The sequence below is a fragment of the Clytia hemisphaerica genome, unplaced genomic scaffold (assembly GCF_902728285.1).
Source record: "Clytia hemisphaerica strain Z4C2 unplaced genomic scaffold, Clytia hemisphaerica genome assembly, whole genome shotgun sequence".
Classification (NCBI taxonomy): domain Eukaryota; kingdom Metazoa; phylum Cnidaria; class Hydrozoa; order Leptothecata; family Clytiidae; genus Clytia; species Clytia hemisphaerica.
The window spans coordinates 1376797-1395358 of NW_027104146.1; the positions used below are offsets into that span (position 1 = coordinate 1376797).

The following is an 18562-nucleotide window of genomic DNA, read 5'->3' on the forward strand; positions in this document are numbered from 1 at the left end:
AACTTAAACAGATTCAAGAGGGGTGCACGATGCTGCAGTTGGGAATCTTTTGAGTCATAAATCCAATATCATTAGACAATCAAGGACTATTGATCGATTGATTCTATCCTCATAGGAAGAACTAGAGAGCTTAAATTACTGACCCAGGTTCTTACATCATTTTGACCGTTAAGTGCGATACCGTAGGCCTGTACATAACTTGCCAAAGCAAACCATGCAAGTGAAATCTTATGTACAGGCCTACGATATCGCATTGAACGGTCTAAATAAACACTTGCTTAACCTCGCTAATGTCATGTCGTAGGTGGACCTTTAGCAAGTTCAATAACCTTCAACTTTAGCTGTTTAACAGATAGAATTCATAAGGACATTCCCTACTACAGTGCTCCACCGACCAATTCGACCAGCAAGCAAAGAAAAAGGGGAGAACAAGCAATCATGCCTTCGTTACAAGTAGAACTGCTCTCATGACATAAACATAAACTTAGTAGGTTTTTAATTGACTCAATCGGTCTCAAGAGACAAACCGCAAGCCATATCCGAAAACATGTCCTCCAAAATCAAAACAATAGCTTTTCTGTGTAACACATTCTTTGCAAACTCTTTGTAATCTGCAAAGCCTATTATAACATACATGGGAAATGTTTGTGGCTTGTTTTGAAAGCCTTAGTACTACTAGTATTTGTTTCCTAAAAACTTGCAAAGAATGTTGTTAATTTATGCGGGACTTTATAACAATCCACTTGAAAAGGTCATAAAATAACTATTGTTCTCTATGCTATTCTGACCATCAATCTCTTGTTACTGAAACGAAAGATGGAATCGATAGGCTCAAAATTGAAATTCGAAAGTCTCTTCGCAATACTGTCAATATGATCCCAAATTAACGGTACTCAATCAATCAATCAATCAATCAATCAATCAATCAATCAATCAATCAATCAATCAATCAATCAATCAATCAATCAATCAATCAATCAATCAATCAATCAATCAATCAATCCACCAAAAAGAATGAACAGCTATTTCTTTCCAACCAGCCAAATCCACTTTTCTCAACAACTACAATTATACTGTTTCGTTTCTTAAATGGAAAACATACAGTTTATAATGGAATTACAATCTCATCGAAGTATTAAGAGAGGAACTTCTTGCAACCGGAAACCCTCAAGCCTTGATCCATTAATTATATAACGACATGTTATAATCATCAATCAATTCGGTTGATCAATGTGTCAATCATACTTCAATTAAAGCAGTGGCGACACTGTTGGAATGCATCACTATATCTTTGGAAAATTGGAAACGTTTTTAATTAACTCTGTTTAAAATGCTGTGAGGTAGAAAAGTAAAAAGTAAATATTCAATTCTATAAATACATATTGGCCAAATAGGACAACCTACACTTCATTGGAGAAAATTGTTAAACAAAGTGGAGATTAGGTTCAACATCAAATCCTTCCAACAATTCGTTCTTCATAATTTAAAAGTGATCACATGACACAAAGGAAAGAACTCAACATTCCAAAACAAAAAACAACAACACTACCAAACTGGAACACATTCTTCACGAATAACCAAAAAGCAAGTTATATTGATAATAATTGATTTCACAAAACAACAACATCGTAACCTTTCATCGCAGAAGGATTACATCAACTTTACATAATCATTTCTTTGGAAAACTCAATGAACTTGATGTTGTTGTTGCCATTATGCCCATCAATCAATCAATCGTCACATGTTCTCTCTCTCTCTTTCTCTACTTACTCGTACTTATGAAAGAAACAAAAAGACATTTTATAAATACTTGTTACTTTTTACTGGTCTTTAGCTATAAGATGTGTTTCTTGATAAGAACTCACTATAGGTTTCCTATGAAAAAAATACTACGATTCTATTTCTTGGACTTGAGTCAAATGAAGCTGAAAAGCACTGCTACGAAAATATAGTGATTGGAATTTTTCCCACATAATACAACCTATAAAATAATCGCAAACCACCATAACACTAATCGACAGTTAATAACAAGTCTGCCAAATAAATATTTCAATACAGTAATGCAAATTTATGTATCTTCTTATAAAAGACTCTTAAAACGTTAAAGATCTAAACAGTTATAATATCATTATCAAATCAATTCTAACCCACGTTGTACCGCACTTCTTTCTGAACATGTTGAATATAGAAAGTATCATCCGACAGGACCTCTTGTTACGACTATAGTTTTTCTCTTCAAACAAAAGTTTTTGTACAGTAACATAGGAAATCTGATAACGGTTTAGCTGGTTCTAACCTCTTTTATCTTTCGAGACAAGTCATGTGAGAATAATAATTTTTTTTCTTAGCGTAGGTCATTGTAATGTATTCTGATTTCGAAAGGAATAAAGGTTTTAAGGTTCCATGGGGTGATTAATGAGTAAGACTCCTGTAGGTGGTCCAACAGAAATCAGAGAACTATTTACGAGAATATGGTCGAAATCTTAGGACAAAGTAAATTATCAGTTCATCGATATACAGTCAACTCTCTCTAATTCGAACCTCTATTATTTGGTTTGAATTACTCTCTACAATCCCAATCTTTCTCTAATTCGAAGAAAATTTTTTGCCCCTTGAAAATCGAATTAGAGAGAGAGTCAACTGTAGACATGTAAGCCAACCTCTGTAAAACGAAGCCTAATGCTTAATAAGCACGATGCGTAAGGAAGATGACAGCCGTCCCCATTTTGCATATAATTGAATGTACAAAAGAGACAATCTTGGAAATCTAAAGGTCGAAAGGAGAATATTTTCATCCTTTAAACAAGTTTTTTAAAGAGTAATAAACGAATATTCTTCAGCTTATTCAGAAAAGGACTATCAAAATACCAAAAAGCTTTTAAAAGAAAGTCTCTCTAGACGAGATCGGGATAACAAGTTCCGATATTACGATTTCGGTTCATTCCAAAACACGTGATTTTGACTTGCATGCCGTCCAATGAGAATTGAAGTCTTTCATAACCCATCATGTACACCAAGCTGTATAACGCAAATTCGAATTCAGGTGAAGTACCATAAAAGGAAGAGCCAATATGTTTGATTTTCTTTTGCCATGTGTATTTGACAATACTCAAATATGGACTCTGAAAAAAAAGGAACATAAAAAGGATAAGTTCAAATTTGCAAATGAAAAAGATCTGACTGAAAGAATTGCTCAAGCTCAGTGAAGTAATTATTAGTTTTTCTGGCTTTCAGTTATATGGATTCCGCAACAGAGAAACTTCACTAAAAGTACTGTAATTTCGAGTATCTTTTCAACTGCAACAGAGCATGAGTGCGAAAATAATCTTTAAAAACAAACGAAGGGTAAAGTTTTGTAAATAGCCTTCAACTGGTTAAAGACTATCAATACAAATCCCAGCCAGGCAGCAACTGGCTAAAAAAATCTGGACAGCTAATTCTAGGTAGTTTGTGTCTAGTTCTCTTTTTCATCTTACTGTCAAAAGTCTTTCTTTTCGTTCTTTTATTTTGGTAGAAGACATTTTAGCACATGATTAATATTTTCATACGTTTACTTGCCGAAAGAAATAAGAGGAAGTGGTAAAGCCTATTACATAAGCTTTCATGAACCGGCTTATTTTCGATTCTGTGCCAGATTAAATTCAATTTCTCGTATTCGAAACATTTCTTTTTGACTTATTTCTATTTTCGAATAGGTGAAAAAAGTAATTTCTTTCTAATTCGACGTCGGAAATATTCTTTTTAAAAATCACATGTTTAGTTCGAGACTGTATTAAAAATGCCTCGTTAACCTTAATAACTTTATAAGCCGCTCTGATACATAAGACAAAGCTTTCAAAGTTTTTCCAAAAGGCATACTGAGTACAGAGAATCTGATGACTGTCTAAAAGCAAATTCCAGGCATTAACATCCGGCAGAAATCATATATCTATTCCAAAAATTTTAAATTTCCCGGCCTTTCTTTTGATTATTTCGATGTTTCGACCAATGATTCGGCATCACGTAATTTGAACCATCCATTTTCATTAACAGTGGTTCCAAAAGTTGATCAAAATTTTATACCAAGCAAATTTTGGTCAGTAAAAACAGGTCCAAAATAATCTACTATTTTCTTTAATCTACTTGCAAACCACACAAGTAGACCTCATGATATCCAACGTTCCAGGGAGGGGGAGTAGGGATTCACTTTGAAAAACAAACAGTGCAAAAGGACAGACAAAGTTATTTCTGCCGAAAATTCAATTTAAATGCTCCTTGTGGTTAATTTTCATAATCAAATTAAAATAATGAGTAAAAATTTTTGCAGAAAGTGTATAAAAAATATAAATGAAATTTCGAATAAATAACTGAAGTTCAAATAACCAATGAGGTTTATCCTGAAATAAATAAGTAAACCCAAGGGGAGAGCCACAATTGAGCGAAATTTCTCGAATCAAGTGGGGGTTCAAATAACTGGCGGTTTATCGTATCCTAACCGGTTAGCAGCTGCAGTAGATTCTTCTTTTCTATAATAAGCAGTCGACAAAGTATTTTCTTACCGAGCTACTTTTCTTGAGATAGCCATAATAATTCAAATTGCGATTTTTCTCTTCCAAGTAAAATTGAATCCAGTTATGAAATCCAGATACTTGTCCATCAGATTTTGTTTCACCAACAAACACGTGTTCAAAACCACTGGAACCACGAACGCTGAAAGCCACAGAAAAATGTTTGTGTACATGCTGTTCATTATGGTATCGTGATAGGAAAACTGAGCAAAAAAGGACTGTATAGCCCAGCTGGCACACAACGTTATTTTAACGTTCAAATAACGTTATTTGGACGTTATTAATGTCACATGGACGTTGTTTTGACGTTGTGTCCCGGCTGGGAGTCGTTAGTGGACAGTAGCAAAAAGTAGTAGATTATATAAATTTTGAATATCGAGTCAAATATTTTCTTTGTTTTTTTTTATGGAAAATGAAAGTTTAGTCAACCTTTTTTTATCAAATCCCTGTAACTCGAACTGAAGCACTGAAGCATTCCCCTCAGATGGAAATTCGTTTATAATTCGACCCTTTCTTTAGTTCGAAGAGAATTATTGGTCCTTTGCAGATCGAATTAGAGTCATGTGTAGTAGTAAAACAGTAATATTTAAAAAAAAGTAAGCTAAATTGAGTAGTTAAAGAGATTTAGAATTCACATCTTTTGAAACCCATTACCTTGATCGATAGTACATTTGAAACCACAAGTCATATAAAGCCGACTTAAATTGACTAGAAGAGTAAGGAGCTTTGTTCTTTCGTCTCAAATACTCGTGAACTTTCTTCATAGCATTTGTTTTCAATACTTCATTCAAGAAATAATAATTTTCGTTGACTTCTGATGTAGGGACAGATTCTCTGCTGTACGTGTCTGATTCATAATTGTCCAATAACGCAATGAATGCTGAAAAAAGAAAGAAAACGATACATCGTTTTAAACAGGGGGGGGGGTCGATAGTAAAATCTCAGACATATATGAGTAGTAAAAGGATTTTTACAAATTTTTACATACCACCACCCAGACTCTTGGAAGAGGTATTTTACTACCCTGGTAGTAAAAGTTTTTGGGACAATTTGTCATGGAGACCATCTATTTTTTGGTTGCTTTTCGGACTTATTTTAAAATAAAAAATGATTATTTCTGTGACACATTTTTCACTTAGTGCAAAATCTAATGTTTTGCCCTTAGAATTAAAATCTTTTTTATATTAACAAAAAATTTCGAGAATTTTTTGTTTGCAGCAAACAACTTTCCAACATAAAATTTTTTCAAATTATAAAACTTTTCAGATTTTTCAGAAAAGTCATCCAAAAAATTAAAAGAATAAAATAGCTAAAATTTGCTAATTTTTACCAGTTTTAACTACCCAGATAGTAAAAATATTTCAAAATTTAACACATAGATACCACCCATTTTAGTATTTAACTACCCTAGGTAGTAAATTTTTTTCTTCGATTTTTCGTCACACCACCACCATAGTAAACGTCATTATGTCTGAGATTTTACTACCGACCCCCCTGTTTAAAACGCAGACATAAGATGGGTTTGAGTTTACCAGGGTAGAAACCCTCTACCAAGTGCGAGTCAATATGTCATCATCATAGTTCGCAACCCCCTCCCTGGGTAGGGAAGTCCTGAAAATCGCAAAAGGGGGGAAGATTTAAAAAGAGGGGAGGTTAATCTAGGAAGGGGGATTTAAAACGTTAGCAAAATTCTTTGAAATCATTTTTCTAAATTTCTAGAATAGACTCAAAAGAACCTCTTTTTCAAGAATGAATATGCGATTACTTTAGTTAATATGAGTGGTGCATAATGCCTTGAAAGTGGGAATAAATCCCTCTCCCTACTCTAGGTTCTAACAAATCTCACATTATTGTAAAATGTATTGTCGAATGTTAAATAAATTACCTCTAAACGTTGGTTTACTGAACACGTTAGTGTTGACCGAATAAAACAATGGTTTGTATGAAACATCTCTGGCTGTCGACCATGAAGCTTGGTTTTGGTAATTCAAACGAATGTCTTTACCAAAGACTAATCGGTTGGTGTCTTCTTTCCACAAAGTATTTATCAGAGATTGTAATTCGTAGCTTGCTTTGACTACAGTGCTGGTGGAAGAAATAAAAACTATTGTCATTCGATACAAGAGCTTCAAAAATTGAAGGAAGGACGCATAGATCTTTAGAAATTGAAAGACAACGACCTATTTTAAGAATTTCAACAATACTAATGAATTTCTCAAAATTTGGACATAGATTTGGAAATAGATCCCTAAAAGAAATTTTCTGTTCCATTCCAACTTAAGGTATGTGTACACCTTTTTTTCGATTTTTTGTCAAAAAAATTTTTTTCAGTCAAAGTGGAAGAATAGTTACTGGATTTCATTTTGGTAAAATCGCGATCTTAAAATCTTTTTTTGATCCAGAGTTATAACCATTTAAATTTCAAAACAAAGTTCGTCTTATGATGGATTATTTACTCAAAAATTGTCTCTTCGGAAACAACAAAAAAAAAAGAGAATTCAGGCTGAGTTTATTCTCACCTCTATTGAATGTTATATTTTTGAAACATTTCATGATTACTCAATAAACACCAAAACTTCGTTAAAATTTCAATTGATGTAGAAAAAACCGAAATTTTCCACACCATACTCTTTTACGAAGTTATATGCACCCATAGCATTTAGATATCGCTTCATTTTTTTTATGAGATTCCCAACGATCAACTAAAAAGTGTCTTAGGATTTTTTAACCGAGTTGTTTTCCTCCTTTCAGATAACTGAAAAACCACATTTAAATTACTTTTAATCAATATTTACAGAATTTAGGATTTAAAGAGTAAAGTCATTCCAAAAAAAATCCAAGACACTTTTTAGTCAATCTATGGAAATAGTATCGAAATTTTTTTTCAAAATTCAAAAGCTATGGGTGACTTTAAACTTTAAAGTAGGTAAGGTTAAATCTTACGATTTTATTCCTGCCCGTTTTTAATCAGCTGAACTTTTACATTAGAAAGAGAATATTATTGGCTTTCAGAAAATATATACTTTTGATATATAAAAATTTGTTGTTCTAAAGATATGATAAATTAAAGAGAATGTGTCAAGAAAGGTGAACACAATACCTTAACCAGACCATGGAGGTATAAAGAAACAGGATAAGTATGCTATTATAACCATGCTCGACCTACGATTAAAAATATTACGATGTATGCATGCTCATAATCTCATATATCGTGCATTTTTAATGAGCTCTTTTGTTGATAGGTAAGGGACGAGATTCATTGTTTCTGACATTGGTGTAAGAAAATATTTGGATTAAAAAAGGGCCTGTAAACTTCGCAATCCTTCATCAAATGACAAGATTTTTCAATCAACATTTTCTTCAAGGTGAACTCTATTGCTTAATACTTTCCTCCAAAATTCTCCAGCGACTTTTTGTCTACAAATTGGGTCTGAAATTGTGTGTGCTTATAAAGAACTTTTCATTTTCTGGCTTGAGAAAATATCTTTTCAAAACAAAATTTAATGGATGACAAAATTGAACGCAAACTTATTTCGTGGAGCTAAATTTTATTTTATTCTCGTATATTAGAAGGCTGGAAATCTTCGATGCTGATTGATAATAAGAATGTTCAGAGCAAACTTGAGTTCTACTAAAAAGTCGTATTTCATCGGGCGAGCCTAGAATTTCTTTTGATTTATTACATAAGCGAAATCAAAAGACTTTAACGACCAATTACCGACAAATTCATCTCCTGTCTTTCTTTATACCTCTATGACCAGACTTAACTTCCAAGTAGTTGTACATTTCACACCACTTCAATTAGTTAGAAAAAGCGTTGTAACATTTTCCATTTTAGGAATATGAATATTTTCTGGAATATGCCTAGCTGATTTACGAGAAATGAACGATTTCCTTACTAGTTACTTGAGTATTCTAAAGAGTTTGGGATCAGTCTGAATCAATATAAATCTTTTGCTTTCACTAGGCGACTCTCGATTATCAACTTTTGAAAGGAGAGGTTACACTTACCCACTGCCACATTCCACACCTAAAATTGAAAAGAAAAATTTAATTTAATTAAAGAACATAAATCAATAAGATATTGTAGGTTATATTTTCAAATTATGACACTGATTATATTTTTAATGAAAATAACAGAAAAGAAAATACTAAAAGTAACAAAAATCAAACGAATGAAAGAATGAGTAGAATCATTACTAACACTTACTGTGAGCAAGAAATACCAGGAATAAAACGGACAGCATCATGTTGCTTTATCCCCTGTAAAGAAACTTAGAACTTGTTAAAGAACTGTAATGGTCGAACTCTCGACATTTATAGAAACTTTTTTTAAATTACCTGAAAAAAAAGAAGATATTATTTGAACAACTTGGTTATAATATAATATTATGGTAGATGCAGCTTTTCAATCGTATAAGGGGTTTAAACAAATTGTTTATTTTTGTGTGTCAAAACGTGGCAATGGTGATTACTTTCACCTTGATTTAACGAGGACTGTTACATTTCGTGTTATTACATAAGAGAGATCAAATTTTTACTAAATTTAATATACCAATTTCTGAGGTCATCAGTGAACTTAGATGTCGACAGAAATAATCAAATATTGATGCAATACTTAATTTCAAAATGCAGAGAATTAAAGAACGATTTAAAAAAGGAAAAATCATTTTGAAAATAAAATCTATTTATTCATTTATTCCATCGTGACTAATAATAAAATACAAATTGGATACGAAAAGTTCATGAATGTGTAAATTGTAAATTTCTCCCATCAAAAAATATAAATTGAAAAATAATATTGAGGATAAAGAAAGATGTATTACAAAAAAAAGTTAAAACAAGCTAGATGCTGAATGGACCTACCTGATGATGAAAGTTAGATAGCAATGCAAGGAGAAAAATGAAAAAAATCAGTCAGAAAACATAGCGTTTAGCGAAAATGCATAACGCAATAAATTCATCATTGATTGTTGATGAGGGGAGAGGGAAGGGTTGTAGGGAAAAAATTAATAGAAAGTTCTGGTCGCAAAAATCAGTTTTATCGACAATTGAACCATGCTTGATCGTGGACATTGCTATTAATAATGTTTTTGTGTGAAAAAACAACGAAATATAAGGAAAAAGTCCGATGAAAATCTGCAAAAACGGCGATTTCCGGCATATTTTCCGGCATTTTTCGGCCGGAAAGAATTTTTCTCAAAAATCGGACTCTGCCATGTTTTAGGGGCATGCTAATACGCATCTTTGTGCAAAAAATCTGAAAAAACTAATGATGAAATCTCGAGAAAATGCCAAAAAACCGGTTTTTCCGGCATATTTCCGACATTTTCGGCCGGAAATGATTTTTTTTCGAAAATCGGGCTCCGTCACATTTTGGGCATTACCATTTTGCATCATTGTGCCAAAAATCAGAAAAAACTAATGAGCCAATCCTGAGAAAAGCTGGTAACAGACGGACGGACGAACGAACGGACGGACGGACGGACGGACATCGGTTAATTTATAGGACCTCTACCCCACCGGGGTAGGTCCAAAAAGCAAGTGGACATGTACGAAAAAGCCATAATACGAAAATAAAAATGTTTAAGTTAAAAAAAATAAAAAAATAAAAGTCAAAAAATATACCACTAAAATTAGTTGAAAAATTCTAATCAAAATCCACTTCGCATTCCCTCTAGCCCTCACCACACACTTTAATTCAAACAAACTGCCTGAAAGGCGTGACTAAAAAACATATAAAATGATAAATAAAATACCATGGATTCATACTATAAAACCTTTCGCAAGGATTTTAAGAATCGTTTTAAAACGACTTTTTGTCTTTACTTTCTTCTTCCCTGCCATCTTGGTAACTGTGGGTAACAAGTACCGATCTTACCTGCAGTCTGATGGCACTTGATGATCACCTCTTCTCCGCCCAATGTGATCTTATAAGAGTGCTCACCTAACATATAGCAAACTGTGTAAAGAGCTAGCTCAAATTCAGGTGAGACACCGATGAAGATACCACCTTTTGGTTTGACTTCGCCTTTCCATGAGAATTGGACTGTCAATAAGTGAGGGTTCTATTGAATGAAAAAGCAAGATAGATCTACAGCAAGTTGAAACAGAAAAATGAAGTGAAAACCATTTCTAAACAAAAGCAGTTTATAAAAAACGAAGAACTGTTTATCTATTCAAACTTTTTTATGGGATTGTTGATTGATTTGACGGGGCAAGATACATCATAAACCTTAATAGTCTATGAAAAACCGAATATGTTCCAAATAGCTTCCCACTAAACGGCTCAGTGATTCAAAGTGAACAAATAGTTATAATACAAAATTAACCTTTTCCTAATTTTCCCCTCAGTAAATGTAAGCGATGATTGAAGAGTTCACATCTAGAATGACACGGGGAAGAAAGACGACGATAATAAAAAGTTGGAATTGAAATAAAAAGGCTACCAACCCTGTCACTAGCCATGAATCCTTTGTAATCAACATTCTTAGCTTTCTCTTGTAAGTAGAATTGAATCCAGTTGTGGAATCCGATGACTTCTTTATCGCCCCTGGTCTCCCCAACAAACACGTGTTCAAAACCAGATGAATCGAATTTTCTAAGAAAACATTAAAAATGATTTTGGTTAGTAAATTAAGTTGAAAGGGATAATTAAACATGCTGAATGGAATATCGACCGCATATATTTATGAATCTAAACGCACCCTCCATTTAGAAAGATCAAGCATGAATATTTCAGATATTTTTCAATTCTTCGCTTTGACAGACTTTAGATTGAATTCTTAATTAACATTATAAGTCACCTTCTATTCTTCACACCATAATTTCAACTTTCATTGAAAACTGTTTGCTTTGTGACAGAGTTCAATGTGATTAAAATTTTAAGGCTACTTTGATTAATGACCATTTAAAAAGAGGGCAGACAAACCTAGTTTCCCTCGATCGCCTGTACATTTTGAACCACATATCGTACAATTCTTGTTTGAATTCTTCAGGTGATTTATTGATTATCTTTTTGAATTTCAGATATTGATAACAAAGTCGCATACAGTCGGTCTTGTAGCATGCATTAATGAATTCCCAATTCTCACGTAGTTCTTTTGGGGTGACCTCTTCAGCTACACCAGTGGCTGTTTCGTAGTTGTCCAAGAGAGCAACAAAAGCTTTATGAAAATTGATAAAAAGTTAACAAAAAATGAGACAATGAATACCCTAAAAAACGATCTTGTATGTCTTGTCTTCTTGATTGTCATAGTTAATAACTTTACACGTTTTTTTTTAATGAGAATATCCAAAATTTTTAAAGTCTTGAAGGGATGTTCTTAACTTTTTGGGTTTCAAGCCTTTTGAGACCATTTTTACCCATTTTCCTAAGAAAACGGTTGTTTTTGAGTACACAAAGCCTTAAAATACTCTTAACTTGTTCTTAACATTTTGGCCATTGAAGCCCTATGTTCTTATAAAAGAAAACGCGTGTCTTAATAAGAATAAATTCGCTAAACTATAGTGTACATATTTCAATTCTCTTTGCTCAAGGTGCTCAAGGGACAGACGAAAAATCATGGTTCACTTTCATATAGCATCTGTATATTCAATTGATCAAAAAACAAACCTTTATATGTTGGTCTCGCAAGAGCTTCTCTAGATACAGAAGCAAAGAGAGGATCAGCAGCCATGTCTGGTCCGTCATAAGAGAAACGAGTACGTCCTTGCAAATCCAATTCATAATCTTGATCAGGAGTTAAACGATTCTTATCATTCTTCCACAGTTCTTCGCACCAGTTGTTCAAACCATTATCCTCAAAAGGTGGACTAAATGAGACAAGTTTTTGAATAGTTTATCCAATTTCCTGATACTAAGAAATGTGAGACCATGAAGGTAATAAATACAGATGGCGAGTCAATGCCCTTTGTTCTATTCTGATTTATCATCGGAAGCAAACAGCTGTTTGGTTGCTTTGGGAATAAGATGATTAATTTTGGGTATACTCACGGGAATGTTTAAGATGAATGAAAAGACATTACATTTTTAACAAGTATATTGAAAAATAATAGCCTTGTCATGAAAAATTGTAAAAAAACTTCACATAATAAGCACAATACTCCAAACTTCTAGGGGAAGCTGCCCATAAAGCCATCGATAGATTTAAAAAAGAATTACGTGTTACGATTAGGAACCTTGTATCGATCATTTTGTCAGAGTATGAAAACCGCTGCCCACTTAGACGTGAAGATTTTAAGATAAGAAACTTTCAATGATAATGTGATGCGACTACCAATTTTCACAAAATGCCCGCTCAAAAATATATCCTTATGAAATCAATATATTCTTTTATCCTTAAATCAGTTGAAACTATTTCGAATCGCATTTTAACCAAGATTTCTCGCAAAATTAAGTTTTTCAAAATAAACGGACCAGCCTCTTTCTGTTCTTATAAAGTTATAAATTAATGTTTTTTGCTTCCAATGATGGTACATCAAAGAAAAGCCGCTTTGAATAGATTTATAAAAGATTTCAACCACCATTTAGGTCATTACCGAGACGTTTTCTCTCCATCTATATCTTTATTACCTTCATGGTGAGACAGACAAGATTGTTATCTTAATTAAAGTTTTTTTAAACTATGTTGACGTGTCAGTCGGATAGACACAATTTTTGTCTAACTATAGTACCAACTTTTTGCAAATGAGTCAAAAAGGTGGTATGACCCATTTTCAAGGGGCCTCTGGAAATAGAGGAACAAAAAGTTATCCCAGAAGAATCCCAAATGAAAAGAAAATCCATTTCGGCAGAAATAAATTTTTTTTTGAGACAATCCCATGGTGAAGAATCGAAAAAGTGAAACAAACTACATGAAAATGAAAGAACTAGAATTAGCGAATGTGATTTTTTAATTCCTCACCTTTTTCTGATAATTTTATAAGAGGAACACCTCAAAATTACTGGGAAAGTCTCATGCAGCTTAAGATATACTCACTGCAGAAAAGGAGAGAACGATATATACTTGGAAAATTCTAGAAACAAAAGTTCTAGTACCAAACATCAATGATAGCTTCAAAGCAAAAGACCACTCGCGTCTAGGACAAATGTGTGTTAACAAGTAGATTGGTCCAAATAATTTGAAATTACGTAACAGCAGTACCTTAGCAATAAAAGGTGCAAAGCTGTTCAATGCAATGCCAAAGTGCATTAGAAACTTGAAAAACGTTCCTGTTGATAAATTCAAAACTGCACTGGATAAGCACCTCAAAACAATTGCCGATGAACCCCATAGTGAGGTCTGTTAGCACAAAAATACTTCAGATGGCGATTAAGCATGAAATTTGGCACAGATGATCCTTAGAGGGTCTAAAACTTAATTTTAAACATGTATAAAACATGAAATTTGGTCAATTTGTACCAAAATTACAAGGTTTTTAAGTTTTGCCTGGAAAAGCTTATGATGACGTCATCAAAAAACTTTCAACCTCCATAACTTTTGATAGGAAGATTTTCAAGGCATGTTTTATACCTCAATTTTTATCAGCATTTCATGCTCTTTCTGCTGGAACCATCAGATTTTAAATATTTTCAAAAAAATAATTTTTTGCCCAGCCACCTGATGACGTCATCTGGCAGGTTGCCATGTGGCAAAATTTGGTGTTACTGTTTAAAATTAAGTTTTAGACCCTCTAAGGATCATCTGTGCCAAATTTCATGCTTAATCACCATCTGAAGTATTCTTACGTTTTTATGTGCTAGGTGACCTCACTACCAAATCCGTGGTTATACAGGGTGCCCTCTCTGCTGTTCCATTTTTCCTTCAAGAGTTGTGGATTTAACAAAGATTGTGGTGTGGATCAAAAGATTCTTGCCAGAACTATATGCTCGAAGACAATCAAAAGTAACCAAAAGTTAAGTAAACAAAGTTTCAGCCTTCAACTAGTTATCCTCCTTTTCCAGAAACATTTGTCCATCAATAGTCGCAACTTTGTTTTCTCCCGCGGCAAACAAATTTTGAAATGTTGCAAAACGTTTGGCACTTTATCAATTTGCCGTCTAGCCTGTGTGGGCGTCCACAGCGTTATACACTGCTAAAAAGCTATAAATAAGATCACTGGCTTTCTTTTAGTAAAAACCGGAACACTTTAACACTTCAGCATAGCTACATAGAAAACAGTTAGAAGGGTTCAAAGTTCACAGAAAAATGAAACATTTGGTTTGACAACATCAACCAAAGTTGTGTGACTTCTGGAGTGGCTAACTCATGACGTCTAATTTCGAAACTGATTACATCAACTTTTTTATCAATATTTCAAACGAAGGAAACTGTATACTATTGGGCTGATTTTTATGGAAATGCATAACATACTCATCGTCTTTGACAAGTATTTTTATGAATGGTAGTTGAAGTTTTTTTTTCTCGTGAAGCTTTTTTGTGTATAGCGTACACTTGCCTAATTACAGACGATTTTCAATGTTTTCAATCAAATCTCAAGCACAAATTATCAAATGAAAGTTTTTGTTAATAGAACAAAATTCAACCTTAGGTAGGGGCCTTTCCAAACAAATATTTCAAATATTCCATTTGCCGTTAAATAAATATAAACAAAAACATCAAGCTCCCAAACGTTCCTTATTACAGACATTCGTCCCTAATTCCGGATGATTTCTCTTTTCTACAAAATCAAGCGAACTTTCACTTGAAATTTTTCTTGAAAGTTGAAATGAATTATCATAATTCAACATAGAATAAATAAAAAATAACAAACTTATCCCATGTGATTGCGTAGATGATCAAAGGTAAATAGCAAGGAAAGCCTTGCGGGCTAACTTCTTTGACTGGCTAGTTCGAGTTGTAGGTAAGGTATCCGGAATTAGGCATTGTCCGGAATTAGGCATTGTCCGGAATTAGGCAAGTGTACGCTATGTAGCTATTTTGTATATGTTATAAAAATACTGTTTTTCGCACGTTTGTTTACATAGGGTAAAATGGTGAAATGCGAAATCGATTAGGGAAATACTTTTTATGAAACATGGCAATACAAGATTTGACTTTATTTTTTTATTTCATGAAACAAATTGACAATGAATGGGTAAGCTTTCTAGAAATCCAAACATGAATTGCATAGCTTTTACCAAAAAATAGCAGTTTATGATCAGAAACATCAAAAACCAGCTTTTACCAATTTTCATTGATTTACAGGAATTTATTCCTTTTTTGTTTTGATCCTGTTTGATCTGAAATTTTCAGGAAAGGTGGCCAACATGGTTCCCTCGCTCATGTCAAGGCGGCGTGGGATGAGGGTAACAGAATCAAAGTTTCTAAGTGAAATCTTTTAATTATCACCCAAAAAAGTGCCTTTTTTGCCCATTTTTTAAATAAATACTCCCCGCCTTCAGTAAAGCTTCCTATACCAAAAGCAATGGCCTTAATAGTTTTCTTTCAGTTCCTGTAGCCAGTAGTGTTTATCTTATTTCTATTTTATTTTGCATGGGTTTTTCAATAGAGATGTCACATGACTCAACATTGGACTAAAGAAAGCAAAAGTGAAATCGTGCAATCTGATTGGATGAAAAAGTTTCCATGTAAACTGGCACAAAAAATAATTCCACTGATCTTTGTATATCCCTGGACCAAGTTATTCAATGCCGGCCAAGCAAAACATTATGATCAGAGTTTTTTTTTAATTGGTACCAGCGGAGAGACCACTAGATCTTATTTCTCTTGTACATTAATTATGAAGACAGTCCAGACGTCCGCGCTCGATAGGATCGATCATCGGAACGGCTTGATATGTGATCGATGGATTACTAAACGATCCGGATAGGAGATCGATGGAAGATTCAGCCATTAAAAAGTCTTGAGTATTGATCCTTCATTGATCCATTATCGAGCTAGTATTTCAATCAAGTATACCGATTCGTCATCGATTGTTAATCGATTCGTCATCGATTGTTAATCGATTTGTTATCGATCGTTAATCGAGTATAAGTCGATAGGGTCGATAAGATCGATATCGTATAGCTGCAAACATCGATATCGTCGATGATAGATCGATAAATAATCGATAACTAATCATAAGCTTAAAAAAATCTTGAGTATCGATTCTCTATCAATCTCCTATCCGGATTGTTAAGTAATCCATCAATCACATATCGATCCGTCATCAAGCTGTTCGGATGATCGATCCTATAGAGCGCGGACGTCTGGGACGGTGAAGGTTTCTTCGTAAAGACGAAAGACATGTATCTATTTTTCGGATCCGGTATGCGGGAATAGTGTCAGGACCTGCAGGCGACCTGGTAGGGTTGGTTATGGGTGTGGTTTGGGTGTGGTTACGTATCAGATTGGCTAGGAATTGGGTTATTATCAGTTAGGGTTAGGGTTGGAGCTCGAAACAAGCACTCTTTTGTGATTTTCTCTTAATACAGTCTGGTCTGCAGTTTGTACAATATAAATAGCCGTCAGAAGCGCTATCCTGGCATGAATCCGTGGCGCAGTGGATAGGGCAATGGGTTTCAAAACATCGGAACTTTGCATTTAGTGGGTTCGAATCCCACCGGTGGCGATTTGTCGGTAAGTCATTCAGTAACTTAGAAAACATAGAAAATAACTCACAAAGAATTGGAAAGTCAGAAAAACTACGGACAAGAGACTGGAAAGTACGAAATAAGTCCAGATCTGTCTTTCGTCTTTGTGAAGAAGCCATGACAGTCTGGGACAGTCAGGATATTGTATACATTTTTGATTCGACGTTCGATTCGTTCGATTGACACCGTCGATTGACACCGTCTGGCAGTGGTGGTCGGAAATTCCGATAAAAATTCATGTATTTTTGTAAAATACATCAGAAATTCCACTCTTTTTTGCCTTTTTTAGTTCAATTGCCTTAAAATTCATACATTTTCTTCTCAGGCCTTGGAAATTTCGAATTTTGGTGTGTCGTTCGCCCCCCTCGCCTCCTGTCACAGACAAATTCTAGAAATGGCCCATTCATATATTCGCAAACTAGACGGGTCGCCCGAATTGGGAGGGGGGACTCTAAGGCGGTCATCGAAAAAATACTCTGTTCGCGTCGCAACGGGTGTTAAAAATGCATGCGGGCGGACGGGCGGTCAAAAACATTCCCAGCTTTTTTTAATCACCACGCCAGTAACTCACAGCTGGGCGGGTGGTAACGCGTGCAAAACAATTTTTCGATGGTCGTCAAAGCAATTGAGAAAAAAGCTATACTTTAAAAGAACAAATTGCTTTTCCCAGATTTTTTTCCGCATCTCCGCACGCACCCACCGGAAAATCAGCAGAAAATTTGATGCGGGCAGGTGACGCGAATAGACCCCTTTCATAATTTTTCAGCTTGTTTTGATTTTCTCGTTTAGTCTTCTTTTCTGTATGGTATTTTTTTAACAAAATCTGGAATAAAAGAGACAGAATTCGGAGGCAAAGTTGGAGGCATATTGCCTCTATCATCCAAATTTGTAATATATTTTATTTAGGCTAAACAAGGTAATCCAAAACATATGACATCACATGAAAGGGGTCTATAGAACAATTTTTCGATGACCGTCTAAAGCATAAATACTTACTCCTCTTCTCTGTAGGGCATCCTTGTGGATTGAAATTGTTGCAGTAACTGATGAGATATGAATGCTAAAAGTGTGAATACAAAACAGAAGGAAAGTGTATCCACGTTGTTTGACGTTGCGTTGCGTTGTCGACCGTCGTCTGTCGCAGTCTGTCGTTCGTCTGCAGCGTGGCGCACACCTACCTACTGATTGTCAGTCGGGACGAGGGGAAGTAGTTATTGGGAAATCAAAATACCATATACGCACAGCGCGTGATATTATAACCCAGAGATACTACGGTATAAGGTGACGGCCAGGCACGAATACCGTACAGATTATCTTATATAATACGAGTGGACCCGACTGAACTTGTAAAGTGATGACGGAGCCTCATTACCTACTAAAAACGCCAGAAGTTTATCTTTGTCTTCGCGCGATTTCAATTTATCTTTTTACACGATTT

General features: G+C 34.3%; 2 protein-coding genes across 2 annotated transcripts; both read right to left on the reverse strand.

Moving 5' to 3' along the window:
* Positions 1-2766: 2766 nt before the first annotated feature.
* LOC136813887 (poly(U)-specific endoribonuclease-B-like) lies at positions 2767-8859 on the reverse strand. The gene is made up of 6 exons (XM_067070384.1): positions 8758-8859; positions 8559-8577; positions 6433-6632; positions 5202-5427; positions 4539-4689; positions 2767-3122 (listed from the first exon to the last, which is right to left on the reverse strand). Exons 1-6 carry the CDS (start codon positions 8795-8797, stop codon positions 2895-2897), a joined length of 864 nt encoding a protein of 287 aa, XP_066926485.1. The 5' UTR covers positions 8798-8859; the 3' UTR covers positions 2767-2894.
* A 1414-nt stretch (positions 8860-10273) lies between these two features.
* On the reverse strand, positions 10274-18319 carry LOC136813889 (uridylate-specific endoribonuclease B-like). The gene is made up of 5 exons (XM_067070385.1): positions 18121-18319; positions 12163-12362; positions 11479-11713; positions 11001-11148; positions 10274-10615 (listed from the first exon to the last, which is right to left on the reverse strand). Exons 1-5 carry the CDS (start codon positions 18138-18140, stop codon positions 10373-10375), a joined length of 846 nt encoding a protein of 281 aa, XP_066926486.1. The 5' UTR covers positions 18141-18319; the 3' UTR covers positions 10274-10372.
* Between the last annotated feature and the right edge of the window lie 243 nt (positions 18320-18562).

Bases quoted from the DNA above. Each gene is read 5' to 3' on its own strand.
- LOC136813887 (XM_067070384.1), bottom strand. From the start codon at position 8,797: ATGATGCTGTCCGTTTTATTCCTGGTATTTCTTGCTCACA. The intron at 5,428-6,432 runs GTAATTTATTTA...TTCTTTTTTCAG, and splicing joins CAGTAAACCAACGTTTAGAG to CATTCATTGCGTTATTGGAC. The intron at 4,690-5,201 runs GTAATGGGTTTC...TGTGGCTTTCAG, and splicing joins CAAATGTACTATCGATCAAG to CGTTCGTGGTTCCAGTGGTT.
- LOC136813889 (XM_067070385.1), bottom strand. From the start codon at position 18,140: ATGCCCTACAGAGAAGAGGA. The intron at 12,363-18,120 runs GTAAGTATTTAT...TGTCTCATTTAG, and splicing joins ATGCCCTACAGAGAAGAGGA to TCCACCTTTTGAGGATAATG. The intron at 11,149-11,478 runs GTTTGTCTGCCC...ATGTTTTCTTAG, and splicing joins AGGCGATCGAGGGAAACTAG to AAAATTCGATTCATCTGGTT.